This window comes from Phoxinus phoxinus (genome assembly GCF_949152265.1).
Source record: "Phoxinus phoxinus genome assembly, chromosome: 1".
Classification (NCBI taxonomy): domain Eukaryota; kingdom Metazoa; phylum Chordata; class Actinopteri; order Cypriniformes; family Leuciscidae; genus Phoxinus; species Phoxinus phoxinus.
The window spans coordinates 13,085,969-13,103,044 of record NC_136876.1 but is presented as its reverse complement, the minus strand read 5'-3'; the positions used below and the strand labels follow the sequence as shown (position 1 = coordinate 13,103,044).

At 39.9% G+C, this 17,076-nt stretch overlaps 1 protein-coding gene across 11 annotated transcripts in view; it reads left to right on the top strand.

Moving 5' to 3' along the window:
• Positions 1–17,076, top strand: part of rbfox3b (RNA binding fox-1 homolog 3b) — a 220,475-nt gene that overhangs the window by 87,156 nt on the left and 116,243 nt on the right. For 9 of the 11 annotated variants that reach the window (XM_079617798.1, XM_079617797.1, XM_079617792.1 and 6 more), the window contains one exon: positions 1,192–1,286. The exons of the other annotated variants lie outside the window; for them this stretch is intronic. In XM_079617798.1, coding sequence (XP_079473924.1) covers positions 1,192–1,286 — 95 coding nt within the window. The remainder of the gene's footprint in view (positions 1–1,191; positions 1,287–17,076) is intronic. 11 annotated transcript variants of the gene reach the window in all.

Below are 17,076 nucleotides of genomic sequence, written 5' to 3'. Positions count from 1 at the left end.
CCTGGATCTTGGTTACACAAAGACTACCCAAACACTGGGTTGTTACGTCTGACCCTGGATCTTGGTTACACAAAAACTATCCAAACACTGGGTTGTTACGTCTGACCCAGGATCTGGGTAACACAAAAACTACCCAAACACTGGGTTGTTACGTCTGACCCTGGATCTTGGTTACACAAAGACTACCCAAACACTGGGTTGTTACGTCTGACCCTGGATCTTGGTTACACAAAAACTATCCAAACACTGGGTTGTTACGTCTGACCCAGGATCTGGGTAACACAAAAACTACCCAAACACTGGGTTGTTACGTCTGACCCTGGATCTTGGTTACACAAAGACTACCCAAACACTGGGTTGTTACGTCTGACCCTGGATCTTGGTTACACAAAAACTACCCAAACACTGGGTTGTTACGTCTGACCCAGGATCTGGGTAACACAAAAACTACCCAAACACTGGGTTGTTACGTCTGACCCAGGATCTGGGTAACACAAAAATTACCCAAACACTGGGTTGTGACCTCTGACCCAGGATCTGGGTAACACAAAAACTACCCAAACACTGGGTTGTTACGTCTGACCCTGGATCTTGGTTACACAAAGACTACCCAAACACTGGGTTGTTACGTCTGACCCTGGATCTTGGTTACACAAAAACTATCCAAACACTGGGTTGTTACGTCTGACCCAGGATCTGGGTAACACAAAAACTACCCAAACACTGGGTTGTTACGTCTGACCCTGGATCTTGGTTACACAAAAACTACCCAAACACTGGGTTGTTACGTCTGACCCAGGATCTGGGTAACACAAAAACTACCCAAACACTGGGTTGTTACGTCTGACCCAGGATCTGGGTAACACAAAAATTACCCAAACACTGGGTTGTGACCTCTGACCCAGGATCTGGGTAACACAAAAACTACCCAAATACAAAAAAAATTACTCAAAAAAATGACCCAAAAAGCTCAACCCAGGATTTGGGTAGAAAAAATAACCCATGAAACCTCTGAAAGCCCGTAGAATGATTTATATGCTTGTTTTTGCCGGAAAATAACTTGTATGACAGTTGTATGAGAAACAACTGAGAACTCAATGAAATCCTATGATAGAGCAGCATCTGAGCAATGCTATTCTCCTGTGTGTGTGTGCAGCTGTCGTGACTCTCTGTCTTGTGTTTTGTGGTCAGGTGGTGTGTGTAAGCCGACCAGTGTCGCTCGGGTGTACGGGAGGGTCCTGACCGATCACCTGTGGCGATTGGGACTTCCTCTCTTCAGCACACAGGTGAGGATCTCTCTCTCTCTGTGTGTGTGTGTGTGTGTTGATACAGTGTGGTTTGTTTGTGCGTCCGTGATTGATATGAACAGGTGGATTTGTGCTTGACTTGATGACATCACTTCCCTGAGCGCTCAATCACAGTGCGAGTGGCGTTGCGTGTTCGACTGAGCGCCGAGCAGGTGTGTGTGTGGAGGGTAAATATGCTTTCGGGATTCAGTTCAACACAGTGATGTGTGTTGATGTGATATATGTGTGCGATGCTGTTTGCTGATGCTGAGAGAAACAACAGGTGCGATTCGTAAAGTTGAAGAGATGATCAGCTGTTACCCGCTGAGCAAACGACTCTTGAACACTCGGTGTCCATGTGGTCAGCGTTAGAGCTGGCCGAATGTTGAAGTTCAACTAATGCAACACCAGCGCTTTTTATTATCAGACACTTCCTGTAGAATCAGACTAGATTTAAAAATCGAACTAGTCGGAGAGTCGAATTAGAGTCGGATATTCAGAGTCAAACTAGAACCACAGTCGACGAATCAAACTAGAGTCAGAGATTCAGAGAATAAAAGAATCAAATTAGAGAATCAAATCATTTTAGAGAATCAATTAATCAAATCAGAGAATCCAACTAGAGTCAGAGATTCAGAGTGGAAGGATCCAACAAGAGTCAAATAATCAAACTAGAGTCTGAGATTCAGATTAAAGAATCAATGAATCAAATTAGACTGAACATGAACATTGAATGAACATTGTCAGAGAAGAATCAGAGACGGAGAATCAGACTAGAGTCTAAAAATCATACTGGAGTCGGAGAATCAAACTGGAGTCAGAGATTCAGTGTCAAAGAATCAGACTAGAGTTTAAAAATCAAACTAGCCGGAGAGTCGATTCGATTTGGATATTCGGAGAGTCAAACTACTACAGTCAAAGAATCAAACTAGAGTCATTGATTCAGAGTCCAAGATTCAGACTTGAGTCAAATAATCAAACAGATTAGAGAATCACTGGTCAAATGCGAAAAATCTAATAATTTTGAGAATCATTGAATCCAATTAGAGAGTCAAACAAAGGTCATAGAATAATCTGAGTCAGAGAATCAGACTAGAGTTTAAAAATCAAACTAGTCAGAGAGTTGAAGAATCAAGCTAGAGTCAGAGATCATAGTTGAAGATTCAGACTTGAGTTGAACAAATTAAACTAGAGTCAAAGAATCAAACTCGTGTCAAAGATTCAGATCAGAGAATCAAAGAATCAAATTAGAGAATCAAATCAATTTAGAGAATCAATTAATCAAATCAGAGTATCAAACTAAAGTCAGAGGTTCAGAGTGGAAGGATCCAACAAGAGTCAAATAATCAAACTACAGTAGTCTGAGATTCAGATTAAAGAATCAATTAATCAAATTAGAGAATCAAAAAAGGATCATAGAATGAACATTGTCAGAGAAGAATCAGAGTCGGAGAATCATACTTGGATTCTCAAGAAATTCAGAGTCAAAGAATCAAACTTGTGTCAAAGATGCAGATTAGAGAATCAAATTAGAGAATCAAATCATTTTAGAGAATCAATTAATCAAATTAGAGTCAAACAAGGTTCATTGAATAATCTGAGTAAAAGAATCAGACTAGAGTCTAATCAAACTGGGGTTGGAGAATCAAACTCTAGTCAGAGATTCAGAGTCAAATAATCAGACTACAGTGTAAATCAAACTAGTCTGAGAGTCAAATTATAGCAGAGGGTAATCGGAGAGTCAAACTAGAACTACAGTTGAAGAATCAAGCTAGAGTCAAAGGTTCAAATTTGAATCAATTAGAGTATCAAAGAATCAAACTAGAGGAAAGAACAATCTGAGTCATATAATCAAACTAGAGTTGAAGAATCCAACTGTAAGAGTCAGAGATTCAGATTAGAGAATCAAACTAGAATAAAAAATAAAAATAAAAATGCAGAGAACCAAACTGGAGAATCAGACTAGAGTGAACGAATCAGATTGTCCAGATTCGTGTGGTGTAAATCAGGACACAGACAACAACACATGTATTTGTCTCGCGTGTTCGCATCAGCCGTGAGACGGAGAGAGATAAAGTGAGACGAGTGGAGATCTGAACTCAATGTATTTTTTCCCCTCTTGTAGTCTAATTATCATTTCTAAAAAAAAAAAAAAATTCCTCAGAGGTCTAAGAGAGATACTAGAGAGAAGAAAAAAATGACCACAGATAAAAATCCAATTAAAGGAGACGGCGGGCTGCAGAAGAGTGCGCTGGCGTTACAGTACAGTGTGTGTGTGTGTGTGTGCAGCGTTTATCTGGCACAGCAGCAGATTCTCTGTGTGTGTGTGTGTGTGTCTGTGGTTTTTAAAGTGTGTCCTGCAGGCAGATATTGATGACCTGTTTTTAAAATGTGCTGACGCAGCAGTGATGAAACTACAGCGTCTCATGGACTTCTCACTCACTCGTTTCTCTTTATATAAAGGGATTGAACTGACTTTAGGGGGGATTTGTATAACACATCTAGGCCACATTTCATCCCCACATCTGAAAGAAAAATGCTGAATTATTAATAAAACAAAGCCTGTTTTGAAGACCATTAAGAATTTGTTTTTTTTTTTTTTTGCATTGACATTTTAGCACATTTTCATGCAAAATCTCATTACTGTGATGCAGTAATTTTACTTTTTTCCATTTATTCTTATAGATGATTCTCATTACTGTAATTCAGTGTTTTTTTATTTATTTTTATTAATTCCAATGCTTTTATAACATTTTCTTTAAAAAAGGCACAACAAATGCAACCACATTGTATAAATACTTATAATTAGGGCCCGAGCACCGATGGTGCGAGGACACTATTGGAATTGCTCTGTTTATTATTATTATTATTATTATTATTATTATTATTATTATTATTAGGGCCCAAGCCTTGAAAAGGCGAAGGCCCTATTGTTTTTCTTAGGATTATTATTTATTATTCTTCTTCTTTATTATTTATTATTATTATTTTACTACCTTTTGGGCACTTTTGGGGGCCTTAACGTGCTCAAAAACTCTTGAAACTTTGCACAAATGTCAGAAGCCGCGGCCATTAGGGCCCGACTGAAGCTGGGACCCGGGCGTGGCAGGGGGGCTCAGCAGCGCCCCCTGGAATGGGATTCAAAAACATGTCCATATATCAAACACGCTTGCATGTAATAATATGAAACTCGGTACACATATAGATCTCATCGGGCCGAACAACTTTCGTGCTCTAAGTTTTACGCCAGTCCAACAGGAAGTCGGCTATTATGGGCTGTATGGAAACGCATGTTCTGGCATTTGAAACACTTCTCCCAGAGAATTCATCCGATGACCACGAAACTCGGTGTGCATGAAGTCAAGACATGGAGGATGCTAAATTGCGGACGGATTTTTGATATCTCGAACGGTTTGGCCGTGGCGAGGGAACAAATTTATGATTAAAAAAGGATGCATAAAGTGTGTTATAACTTAGTTATAGTTTTACCTACAGTTACAAAACTCAGCGTGTATATTGATATTATCAAGCCGAACAACTTTCTAATTTACAGTCATTAGCTCCGACCAACAGAAAGTCAGATATTGTGGTTTGAATGTGAATTGTGTCTCTCTCTGTCTCTCTGCCATTCTCTGTGTGTGTGTCTGTCTGTGTGGGGTGGGGAGGGGAGGGGGGGATCTGTGTATGTGTGTGTGTGTGTGTGTGTGTGAGGAGGGGGGCTAGTTTAGTTTAACCCTTTCTCTGCTGTGTGCAAAATCTCGGGCACTTTTGGGGCCCTTAACGTGCTCGAGAACTCTTGAAACTTTGCACACAGGTCAAAACCCGTGGCCATAAGGGCCGGGCTGAAGCTGGTACCCGGGCGTGGCATGGGGGCTCGACAGCGCCCCCTGGAATGGGATTCAAACACTTGTCCTTATATCAAACACGCTTGCATGTAATAATATGAAACTCGGTACACATTTAGATCTCATCGGGCCGAACAACTTTCGTGCTCTAAGTTTTACGCCAGCCCAACAGGAAGTCGGCTATTGTGGGTGGTATGAAAACGCATGTTCTGGCATTTGAAACAATTTCTAGAAAATTCCTCCAATCGCAACCAAACTCGGTCAGCATGATGTCAAGACATTGAGGACGCTAAATTGCTGACGGATTTTTGATATCTCGAACAGTTTGGCTGTGGCGAGGAAACTAAATTATGGCGAGAAAAGAGAAACACGATGTGTTATAACGTCTTCATACATTAATTGATGATGAAACTTCAGTAGCGTGTTTGTTGTAAGAGAGCGTTCACATGGATGTAACTAATGTGAGTCAAAGTTATAGCGCCACCAACTGGCAGCAGGAAGTGTGTTACTTTTGACAAAAGTGGGGGGGTTAGTTTTACCTACAGTCACAAAACTTGGTATGTATATTGTGCACATCGAGCCGGACAACTTTCTGATTTACAGTCATTAGCTCCGACCAACAGGAAGTCAGATATTTTGGTTTGAATGTGGTTTTGTCTCTCTCTGCCTGTGTGTGTGTGTGTGTGTGTGTGTGTGTGTGTCTGTGTGGGGAGGGGAGCAGAAAGACTATGAACAATTGTGCCATCTAGTGTTTTATACTATGTATAAATGTGTTTTTTATTTTAAACAAGTGTTTTAAAGTACACTAATTTCAATTAATGATATGCTGCATTTTTATGTATATTTAAACATTATCAAAGTTAGGATGTCATTTTTTAGTTTCAAAAGTTATCTGTCTCTGTCTCCCTTTGGCTGTCATTACCCTCCCCTCACTCCCACAGTCTCACTTATTTCTTTCTGTTTCAAATAATATTACCATAAACAAAAAGTTTGAGTTTCTTTTTCAATCAATGTATTATGTGTAACTTAAAAATAAGCAGATTAAACCGATATGTTTGAGGGCAAGACATGAAAACGATGAAATATAATATAGTATTAGTAAAAGACTGCAGTATAGGGTTGGATGAATAAGATAAATAACATATTTTGTTAAAAAAACATTTGGTTAAATAAAATCGAGTGATACATAGGGCTATATTGCCCTCTCGACAGTCAAAGCGGGTTACGTTATTGCCCGTCGTGCACAGGAACCCGAAAGGCAACGGGGTGGCGGCTTTATATATATATATATATATATATATATATATATATATATATATATATATATATATATATATATATATATATATATATATATATATATATATATATATATATAAATATAGCTGCAAGCAGCGATGGAGGGCCCAAGCCGGGGGCACCGCCACCCCGGTGCCTTTAGTGTAACTAAAGGCACCAGGGTGGCGGTGCCACCGGCTTGGGCCCGTAATCGCTGCTTGCAGCTATATTTATATATATATATATATATATATATTTATTATTATTTTCCGCATTCAATCGCATTTTTGAGGGCCTAAACATGCACGAAAACTCACGAAAATTTGCACACGCGTCAGAACTGGCGAAAATTGACATCTGATATGCGTTTCAGAATTGGGCAGGGTAAAATGGCTCGATAGCGCCACCTATAAAGGTTCAACGGAGTGCGCCTCCCGCTACGTGTCACGTATGTGTACGAAATTCGGTACATACATGTAATGACCCAATACCTACAAAAAAGTCTCTTGGAGCATAGCCTTAAACACAACAGGAAGTCAGCCATTTTTAACTTCCTCTCTGATTTTCGTGCAGTTTTTGCCATTTTCAGGCCTCGTACTTTAACGAACTCCTCCTACAGTTTTAATCTGATCATCTTCAAATTTGGTAAGTGTAATCTTAAGGCATTTGCAACGTTAAATTGCGAAGATCTAGAGTTTTCGTCGAAGGGCGTGTCCTCGGCGGCCTGACAAATTTTGATGTTTCGCCATGAAACAGGAAGTTTCTGTAACTCAGGCAAACAATGTCCAATCTGCCCCAAACTTCACACGTTTGATAAGAGTTCTGTCCTGAACACATGACCATGCTCAAATTCAGTTACAGTCATAGCGCCACCTGCTGGCAACAGGAAGTGACATGTTTAACACTGTTTTGGACTCCTAATAACATATAAAAAATTGCCAGCAAGTGCTTAACATGTTAACAACATACTAGAAACATGCTAAAACATGCTAGCAAACATTAGCTAAGTGCTAAAGCATGCTATTACTGCAATTAAATAGGAATTTGCTGTAACTCAGGCATTGAATGTCCAATCTGCCCCAAACTTCACATGTTTGCTAAGCGTTCTGTCCTGAACACATGACCATGCTCAAATTCAGTTACAGTCATAGCGCCACCTGCCGGCAACAGGAAGTGACATGTTTAACACTGTTTTGGACTCCTAATAACATACAAAAAAGTGCCAGCAAGTGTTAAACATGTTAACAACATACTAGAAACATGCTAAAACATGCTAGCAAACATTAGCTAGGTGCTAAATCATGCTATTAATGCAATTAAATAGGAATTTGCTGTAACTCAGGCATTGGATGTTTAATCTGCCCCAAACTTCACACGGTTGAATATTCTCATGTTTAACACATTTACATGAGAATATTCAGTTATAGTAATAGCGCCACCTACTGGCAACAGGAAATTACATGTTTAACACTGTGATGCTGTACTAGCAACATATTAAATATGCCATTGAGTTATAAACATGTTAGAAACCTGTTAAAACATGCTAGCAATTCTTAGCTAAGTGCTAAAGCATGCTAATGCAATGAAAGAGGAAGTTGTTGTTACTAAAGAAGGCAATGTCCAATCTTTCCCAAACTTTACACGTTTGATAAGAGTCCTGTCCTGAACACATCTACATGACACTTTTCAGTTATAGTAATAGCGCCACCTACTGGCAACAGGAAATGACATGTTTAACACTGTGATGCAGTACAAGCAACATATTAAATATGCCATTGAGTTATATACATGTTAGAAACATGTTAAAACATGCTAGCAATTCTTAGCTAAGTGCTAAAGCACGCTAATGCAATGAAACAGGAAGTTGGTGTTACTGAAGAAGGCAATGTCCAATCTGCCCAATACTTCACACGTTTGATAAGAGTCCTGCCCTGAACACATCTACATGACAATTTTAAGTTAAAGTAATAGCGCCACCTACTGTCGACAGGAAGTGACACGTTTTACACTGTGATGCATTACTAGCGACATATTTAATATGCTATTGAGTTCTAAACATGCTAGAAGCATGCTAAAACATGCTAGCAACACTTATCTGAGTGATAACGCATGCTATTATCCCCATAATCAAGGACATTTTTGTAACTGACTTTGACATACTCCTCCTATTTTTACCTACTTAAATGCACATTGCCCACCGTGCTCTGTCTTTCTAAAGCCACCGGGTGGCGGTGGCACGGGTGCGAGGGCCCTTTCATCGCTGCTTGCAGCTTTAATTTAAATTATATTTTTTGTTCATATTACAGTAATAGCATGCATTAATAATGTTTTGTAATAAATGTGCGTAATGGTCATGAATATAAAATATGTTCATGCAAAACATTTGTAAAATATGTTAATGTGAATAAGAGTTTTTTTTTTTAAGTTATGAAAATAATAATAATTAATGGACCTTATTAAATTACTTAATGGACCTAAAATTATTTTTAGAAAAATATATAAAATATTTTTTTGTTGTCCACATTACAGTAATGGGAATAATATTATATATATATATATATATATATATATATATATATATATATATATATATATATATAGCATTACGTCAATGAAACTTTGGGTTAAATGTGCTTAATTGTCATAAAAATTCTGTAATAACTTTAATCAAATAATAATTTAACAACAAAAATAATAATAATTGCCCTTAAATTAATTTGTTCAAAATAAATCATAAAATGTTTTCTTGCCAAATAAATGCAAAATATGATATATATATATATATATATATATATATATATATATATTTTTTTTTTTATCACAAATTTGGGTTTGAAAGTCATAATGTAAAAAAAAAATTGCAACGTAAAAAATAAATATTCAAAGCTGTAATTAAAACAAAGATTATTGGAGTATGTTTTACAAGAAAATACAATTTCAGTCTTTCAACTTCAAGATTTCATGTTTCCTTTTTTTCAGTGTGCTTAAATTCACTTTTTTTTGCTAAATAAAGAAATATTGTCTTGGAAAAAAAAAAAAAAAAATTCTTTCCTTTGATTATGAGTAGAAATGTGAGCATATAGTTCCAAGCACATGTACGAGTCATAACATTTTTTTTGACATGCAGACGCTTCACAGTGAAAGAAATGCGGCTCGGTCCTCCATCAGTGTATGTTCTTCTCTGCTTTATGTTGTGTTTGTGGTGCTTGTCGGGTTTCAGACGGCGTATCTTGAGAGGATTGTGGGTAGAGCCTGTTCACTCACATCCGCCATCAATACTGTCATCAGAGAAAACCCCCTCGCTCGCTCTCTCTCTCTCTCTCTCTCTCTCTCGCTCGCTCTCTCTCTCTTCCCCCCCGCTGGAGAACGCTGTGATCCTGGTTCAGACTCAGTCTTAAAGTAAAGCTGCCGTGAGACGAGAGCAAAGGAAGGAGTAAAAGAGTATCAGACACACTGACGCCGCTTCTCCAGGTGTTTCCCGAGAAACTAGACGCTCAAACATCAGGAAAGTCAGAGGCGAGGAGAGGAGGAGAAGTGTTGGAGGAGACGGGAGGAGAATCCAGCTGTCCTGAACTCAAGAGAGAGAGAGAGAGAGATCTATTGAGGGTTTTCCTGGCTGAAACGATGATGTACTTTTGGGTGAGTGTGAAGATCGACGCATTTGCTGCATGTCTGGAGAAACGCGATGTTGATGTACACTGCGCTTGTGTCGATCCACTGTGAACCCCTCACTTCCGTTGGGCTCGGGACAGGGAGTTTAGGATGAACCATGTTGCTCAGAAGAGGCTCGTTTAGAGACTTCACGGAGATCAACTTCGGCAGAGTAAGAGTACAGAGCCTTACATGTAACGTGGAGCAACTCAAATCATTTGATGAATGAAATGTGCGAGGTCACATTGAGAATAGGATCTGAGCACAGTTGGAGACATTATTGAGATGTATTTGAAACTCCACATGAGATCTGCGAGCGACTCTGTCTTGGAGAATGTTTTGAGACATCAATGAGATCTTATTTTCTACGAGCGATTTAGAGAACTGCTATTGCTCAGATGTTGCTCGTTCATGGCTCAGGGATCTTGTGTTGTTTCTTGGTGTCAACTTTATAATAGATGTTTCTCCAAAATTGTTAAAGAAATACAAATTAATATCTCTCCTGAAACTCTAAAAGATACATGTGAGATCTGTATTTTTTTTTGTTTGCTCTTCATTCAGTCTCATTGATGTCTCGGAGAAAGATTTGAGACCTCAGTGAGATTTCTTTTGTGTTTTCTTTCTCTTCTATGGCCCAGTTAGGAACATGTTATGTTGCTCCTTCATAGCTCAGGGAACTTAATGTGTCTTGGTATCAATATAGTCTCAGATGTTTCTCTTGAAATCAAATTCGAGATCTCTTCTGAAGCTCTAGAGGAGACACGTGAGATCTGTGAAAAAGGGAAGTCCATTTGCGCTCTGTTCAATCTCTTCGATGTCTTGGAGGAACATTTGAGACCTCGTTTTTCTTTTCTATGGGCATTTAAGGAAATGTTATTGCTCAGATGTTGCTCTTTCATGGCTCAGGGAACTTGTGTTGTTTCTTGGTGTCAACATTACCTCAAATGTTTCTCGAAAAATCGAAAGAAATACAAATTAAGATCTCTTCTGAAGCTTTAGAGGAGACGTGTGTGAGATCTGAGATTAGATGACTTTATTTGCTCTCCATTCAGTCTCGTTGATGTCTTCGAGAAAGATTTGAGACATCAGTGAGATTTCCTTTCTATGGGGATTTAGGAGCATGTTATTGCTCAGATGTTGCTCTTTCATAGCTCAGGGAACTTAATGTGTGTCTTGGTTTCAACGTAGTCTCCGATGTTTCTCTTGAAATCAAATTCGAGATCTCATCTGAAGCTCTAGAGGAGACACGTGGGATCTGTGAAAAAGACGACTCCATTTGCGCTCCATTCAATCTCGTCGATGTCTTGGAGGAACATTTGAGACCTCGCAGAGATCTCCTTTCTCATGTTTCTTTTCTATGGGCGATTTAGGGAAATGTTATTGCTCAGATGTTGCTCTTTCATTTCTCAGGGAACTCAATATGTTTCTCAGTCTTAAAATGATCTCAGATTTTTCTCCTTAAATTGAAAGAAATACAAATTGAGATCTCTTCTGAAATTAGAGGAGACTGTGTGTGTGAGTTTTTCTCAGTAGAGTAATCGTAAGAATTCAGCAAAAGTCTCTTTTTGATCTCCACCCGCGCTCATTGGCGTTTAGGAGAAACAACCGAGACACAGAAGACATCTGGTGTGTGACTTCTTGCTCGTCCAGGAGTGTGTTTCTGTGTTAGAGTGGTGGAAAGAAGTTCATCTCTGAGCTCAATACGAGTGAACGTGTTTCTCAGATGCGTATCGTTCAGTCTCAGTGAGCTTCAGGTGAGTTCATTTTCTTGTTCACTTCTCTGCATTCTGTGATTTTCGTCAAATGGTCTGGATCATGTGACGGCGTGAGATGTTCCCGTACGGTCATAGACGTTCACTGATGATCAAGTGTCCACACATCAGTGAGATGAACATGAGCGCTGACCGCAGGAACGGAGATCACGTGTGTGTGTGTGTATTTATAGAATCAGCACAATCGTCCCGTAAACCTTCTGTGCTGTGTTTAATAGTGTGTGTTTTTCATGGTCTCTGTGTTGTTTTTCCTGTAAATCCTGTGCTCCGATTCTGATTCCCGTGTGTGTTGGTGATTTGTCCGTCACACTCTTCGCTGCTGGTTAACTTGGAGCCACACAATTTACACATGAAAGTCTCTTTATGTAGTGTCTGTGTTACTTTTTTGTGATTTATGCATTGTGTTTTTGCTTTATCAGTGCAGTTTATCAGAGTTTTCTTCAAATCATGTTGTTGAGGAGAGTTTGTGCTGACACTGATCAGAAAAACATCCCACAGACAAACACCACTGGTATTTTTCCACAGAAAATGTCAAAATCTTGTTTCGGAAATGCATCGTCGTCACAAAATACGTTGCACTCTCTGTAATGATTTACACTATACAATCCACACCTTTTCTGCGTAGACCGCTGAATGATGGATTGATCATTACTTTAATCACGTTTGGCCTTCTCACAAAGCTTTGCTGATTAACTTTATTGATTATAATTGATGCATTGAGGAACAAACATGTGCATATTTAGATTAAAACTGAGATCCAAAGAATCTTTACTTTTTTTAAATGAATGAGTCAATGGATGAATGAATGCATTGTAGTGTATTGTGAAATAAAAGCGTCATGAAGAGTTCATCGCACATTCCTCCTACACTAGTGATTCATGATGGACCTCATGAGTTACATTTGAATTATTCAGATCAATCATAGTTGGAATCACTTTATTAGTGGTGTTTAAGTCCAGCATCAGTTTCAGAGATGTGATCAAACCTATACACCTCTCCATAATAACTGTATTTTTTATTATAATTTCATTTGAATATCTGTTGTTTGTTTGCCTAAGAATACATAATGCTAATAAAGAAGTCCTTAAAATAATTATTGGTGGATCAGTCTAAATGCAGAAGGTTTGAATTAGAGATTTTCAGAGTTTGTTTGTTTACGTGAAAAAAAAAAAAAAAAAAATGACGCAGAGCTGAAATCTAGACACAGAAGAAGCTCAAACATAAGAGAGTTTTTAGTTGCATCACACGTTTTGATCACAACATCATTCCCAGACTTCCATTTGTGTTATTTCAGACTTTATCTGAGTCATGTGGAATACAGTCGGAATAAGGGATGAGTAAATGTGAGCAGCTTCTGGCTGTTAGTGCCTTTAAAGTCGGCATGAAACAGAAGTTGCACTGGTCTTTTCTTATCTGTTGTGCCGTATATCGGAGGGAAACGGTTTATGGATCAAGAACAAATGTAGGCGGGGCTTGATTTTGTATGTGAGGAATTGATTGGATGGTTGTGGTTTGCTATTGGATGATCTCATGTGAGTGACAGGTTGCCCCGCCCTCTTTATCAAAGAAGAGATGTTGCAAAATGAAGTGATTTAACCTTCCTGTCTTAAACTGCAGTTCATCGACTGGCCACTAGAGACAGGCTCCAAAAGAGAGTCAATCCCAAAGACCCCCATGTTAAAATGCCCAACTTAACAGCAGAAAAAATATGTTTACAGCCTGGTACTAAAAGTGGTTTTGGTCTATATAGCAAATTTTTCCCTTTATGAAAACTGTAAGGGGGCTGATTTTTTTTTAAAATAACTCATCCTTTTAAATTATATTAAGCCTTAAAGTTGTGCATAGTTAAGGGCGTGGCCACTTGAGTGACAGGTGGATTGCCGCTGCTGTCGCTACTAGCCGTTTGTCTGCTGTCTAGCGTCACGTCACCTCAGCTAATCCGCCTCGTTGCACATTTTCGGTTATCCGGGAGTGACGCGCTTCCAAGATGGCGACGGCCGGCTCCGCCCACTTTGGGCTTCAAAAAGACTCTTTAGAAACACTACGGGTGACATCCCGGACACTACATCCATATCTTTTTACAGTCTATGGTATATTGCGGTTCTTCTCACTGAGACTGCGGTGAGTGTGTGAGTGTCGAGGTGAAGTGTGTACAGGTGTGGTGTTACCTGTCTCTCCATGGGTCTCTGGGGATGCCGGCAGCACTGCAGTGCAGTGTGGGAATTGAGCGCATTCGCTCCTCATTAGAATATTTATTCAGGAAACAGATGTTCAGTTTGAGGGCGACACCTTGGGCTCTCTGTCCCCTGCTGTTCACACACACACACACACTCACACACTCTGAGGGGCTCAAACCCTCCGCAGCAGCATTAATCTCTCTGAATGGAGCTCCATCTGCTGAAGAGAAAACACTCAGGTGATCGAGTCACACCAGACATTACTGAGACAAAACATGAGATCAGATTTAACCCTGCTGCGTTTCTTCAGAGAGAGAGAGAGAGAGAGAGAGAGAGAGAGAGAGAGAGAGGTGGTGTTTGTGTCCTGCTCTGAATGTGATGAATAATTGACGAGAACAGAGGCTTTACTGTGGAACAACGGATGATGGTAATAGAGGAGAAAAAGAGAGAGACGGAACGTAGAAACAAGAGGACAAAAAGAATGTTAAAAACTCCTTAAAAATCCATCCATCCATCCATCCATCCATCCATCCATCCATCCATCCATCCATCCATCCATCCATCCATCCATCCATCCATCCATCCATCCATCCATCCATCCATCCATCCATCCATCCATCCATCCATCCATCCATCCATCCATCCATCCATCTCTCTCTCTCTCTCTCTCTCTCCATCTCTCTCTCTCTATCGTTGTCTCATTTGATCTATCTATCTATCTATCTATCTATCTATCTATCTATCTATCTATCTATCTATCTATCTGTCTGTCTGTCTGTCTGTCTGTCTGTCTGTCTGTCTGTCTGTCTGTCTGTCTGTCTAGTTATCTCATTCTATCTGTCTGTCTGTCTATCTATCTATCTATCTATCTATCTATCTATCTATCTATCTATCTATCTATCTATCTATCTATCTATCTATCTATCTATCTATCTATCTATCTATCTATTTATCTATCTATCTATCTATCGTCTGTTTATCTATCTCTGAATTATATTATATAATATCTGAAAGTATAAATATGAAATGTGTATGATTAATAAAGTATATACTGTAATTAAGTTCAAACTGCGACCACAGACCGTGATAGATTTTCAACCCTTTCTTCCCTGTTTGAGAATCATCACAGCAGATTGAACGTCAATCACGAGAAGCGCTTTCCGCACCACAGCGCGTCGTGCTTGAATATGCGCACGAGATTCCAGGTCAATCCGGAGTGACTCCCGGCGGACGCGACCCAAACACACTCCTCGTCGGTTTTAAACATTAGAAACATCAGCCAGATTCCAGCATAGTTTGAGGCGCCGGGGTTAAACACCATTAATTATCTGTATTTTTAACATATGGCTTGTTGTGTGTAATTTTCCCCTGCAGGATGTGAGTGGAATGAGATTAGAGGATGATTGTGTTTTGACCACATCTCGGCTCCCACACCTGCCTCATATTGATTAACCACTAACAGCATCTTCTCACTGCGAGATTTTCATACACGCGTCCACCGAGAGCCACGGCCGCTCAGGGGAAATCACATTCTGAGAGCGTCGACTTGTGTGCGGGAATTCACCTCTGCGATCGCACCTGCCGTCATTAGATTCTCGTGCATATGGCGAACCGGACCGATCTATACACACACACACACAGAGAGAGAGAGAGAGAGAGAGAGAGAGAGAGAGAGAGAGAGAGAGAGAGAGTCTAATGTCTGCCAGCCGCCACATCGCTAACAATATGAATCACCATCGAGTCTGATCGTCATGCGTTACTCGCCATCTTGGTGTGGGGCCATTAACGCGCTCCTCAGGGACCGATAACATCGACCCGCGTTTGATCCATTGGCACGGTTTTACCATAATGTGTTACAGTGATTTTAGCACAGTGGAAGCCGAACATTACTTATTTTGGCCAAACAATGTTGCAACTTTGGTGAATGCTCAGAGATGAATGTGCTTAAAGGATTAGTTCACTTCAGAATGAAAACTCACCCCCAACGTCATTCAGGATGTTCATGTCTTTCTGTTCTTCAGTCGAAAAGCAATTAAGGTTTTTGAGGAAAACATTCCAGGATTTTTCTCCATGTAGTGGACTTCAATGGGGTCCAACGGGTTGAAGGTCCAAATCGCAGTTTCAGTGCAGCTTCAAAGGCTCGACACGATCCCAGCCGAGGAATAAGAGTCTTATCTAGACAAAATATCGCTCATTTTCTAAAAAAAATAAACATTTATATTACATTTAACCACAAATGCTCATCTTGCACTAGCTCTGCGATTACGTAATCACGATTTTCTAAAAAAAAATAAACATTTATATTATTTTTAACCACAAATGCTCATCTTGCACTAGCTCTGCGATTACGTAATCACGTTGAAAGGTCACGCGTGACGTAGGCGAAAGTATCGACCTCGTGTTTACAGAGCGATGGTGCAAAGACTAAAGGTGTGTGCACACTACAAGCGACAAAGCGACACGTTACCATTCATTTCAATGGGGAGCGGGCGTTTTCCGGCGACACGCGCGATCGCGGCCGTTGGCGACCTGATGGGGCGTGTCTGGCGACGCGACAAAGTTGAGATGTGTTTAACTTTATGCAAATGAAGAGCGACTTTCGAGAGCGACAACCAATAGGAGTGAAGTCAGTGGAGCGCGTGATCATCCGTCACTCTCTGACAGAGGCAAGTTGAACGAGAAGCTTATTTTAGCCGTCAGAAACTGTTCTATAAGTTGTGATATATCTCCGTGTACATACAGTGGTATTCACAGTACTGACTCAGAGCCTGATTAGTTTCGTGGACCCATATAGTCCGGTATTTGCCCGTTTGCTGCAGTTAAATAGCCGCGATGGCAAAAAACACTCACAGTTTCTCGTTCATCTTTAATATTATGCATGTTGTACTGATTCCATTTATATTTCGAATTTTCCTTCGAAAATGTTTGTTTGTAGTTGCAAGAAAACGGATTTGTTGTCTACAACATGGAGAAACATCCGTGAATGTCACTCACAAACATTACTAGGCAACCAGTAGCGGGAACGCCCACTAGCGACCTCACCGCCAGCCACTGGCGACCAGCAGCG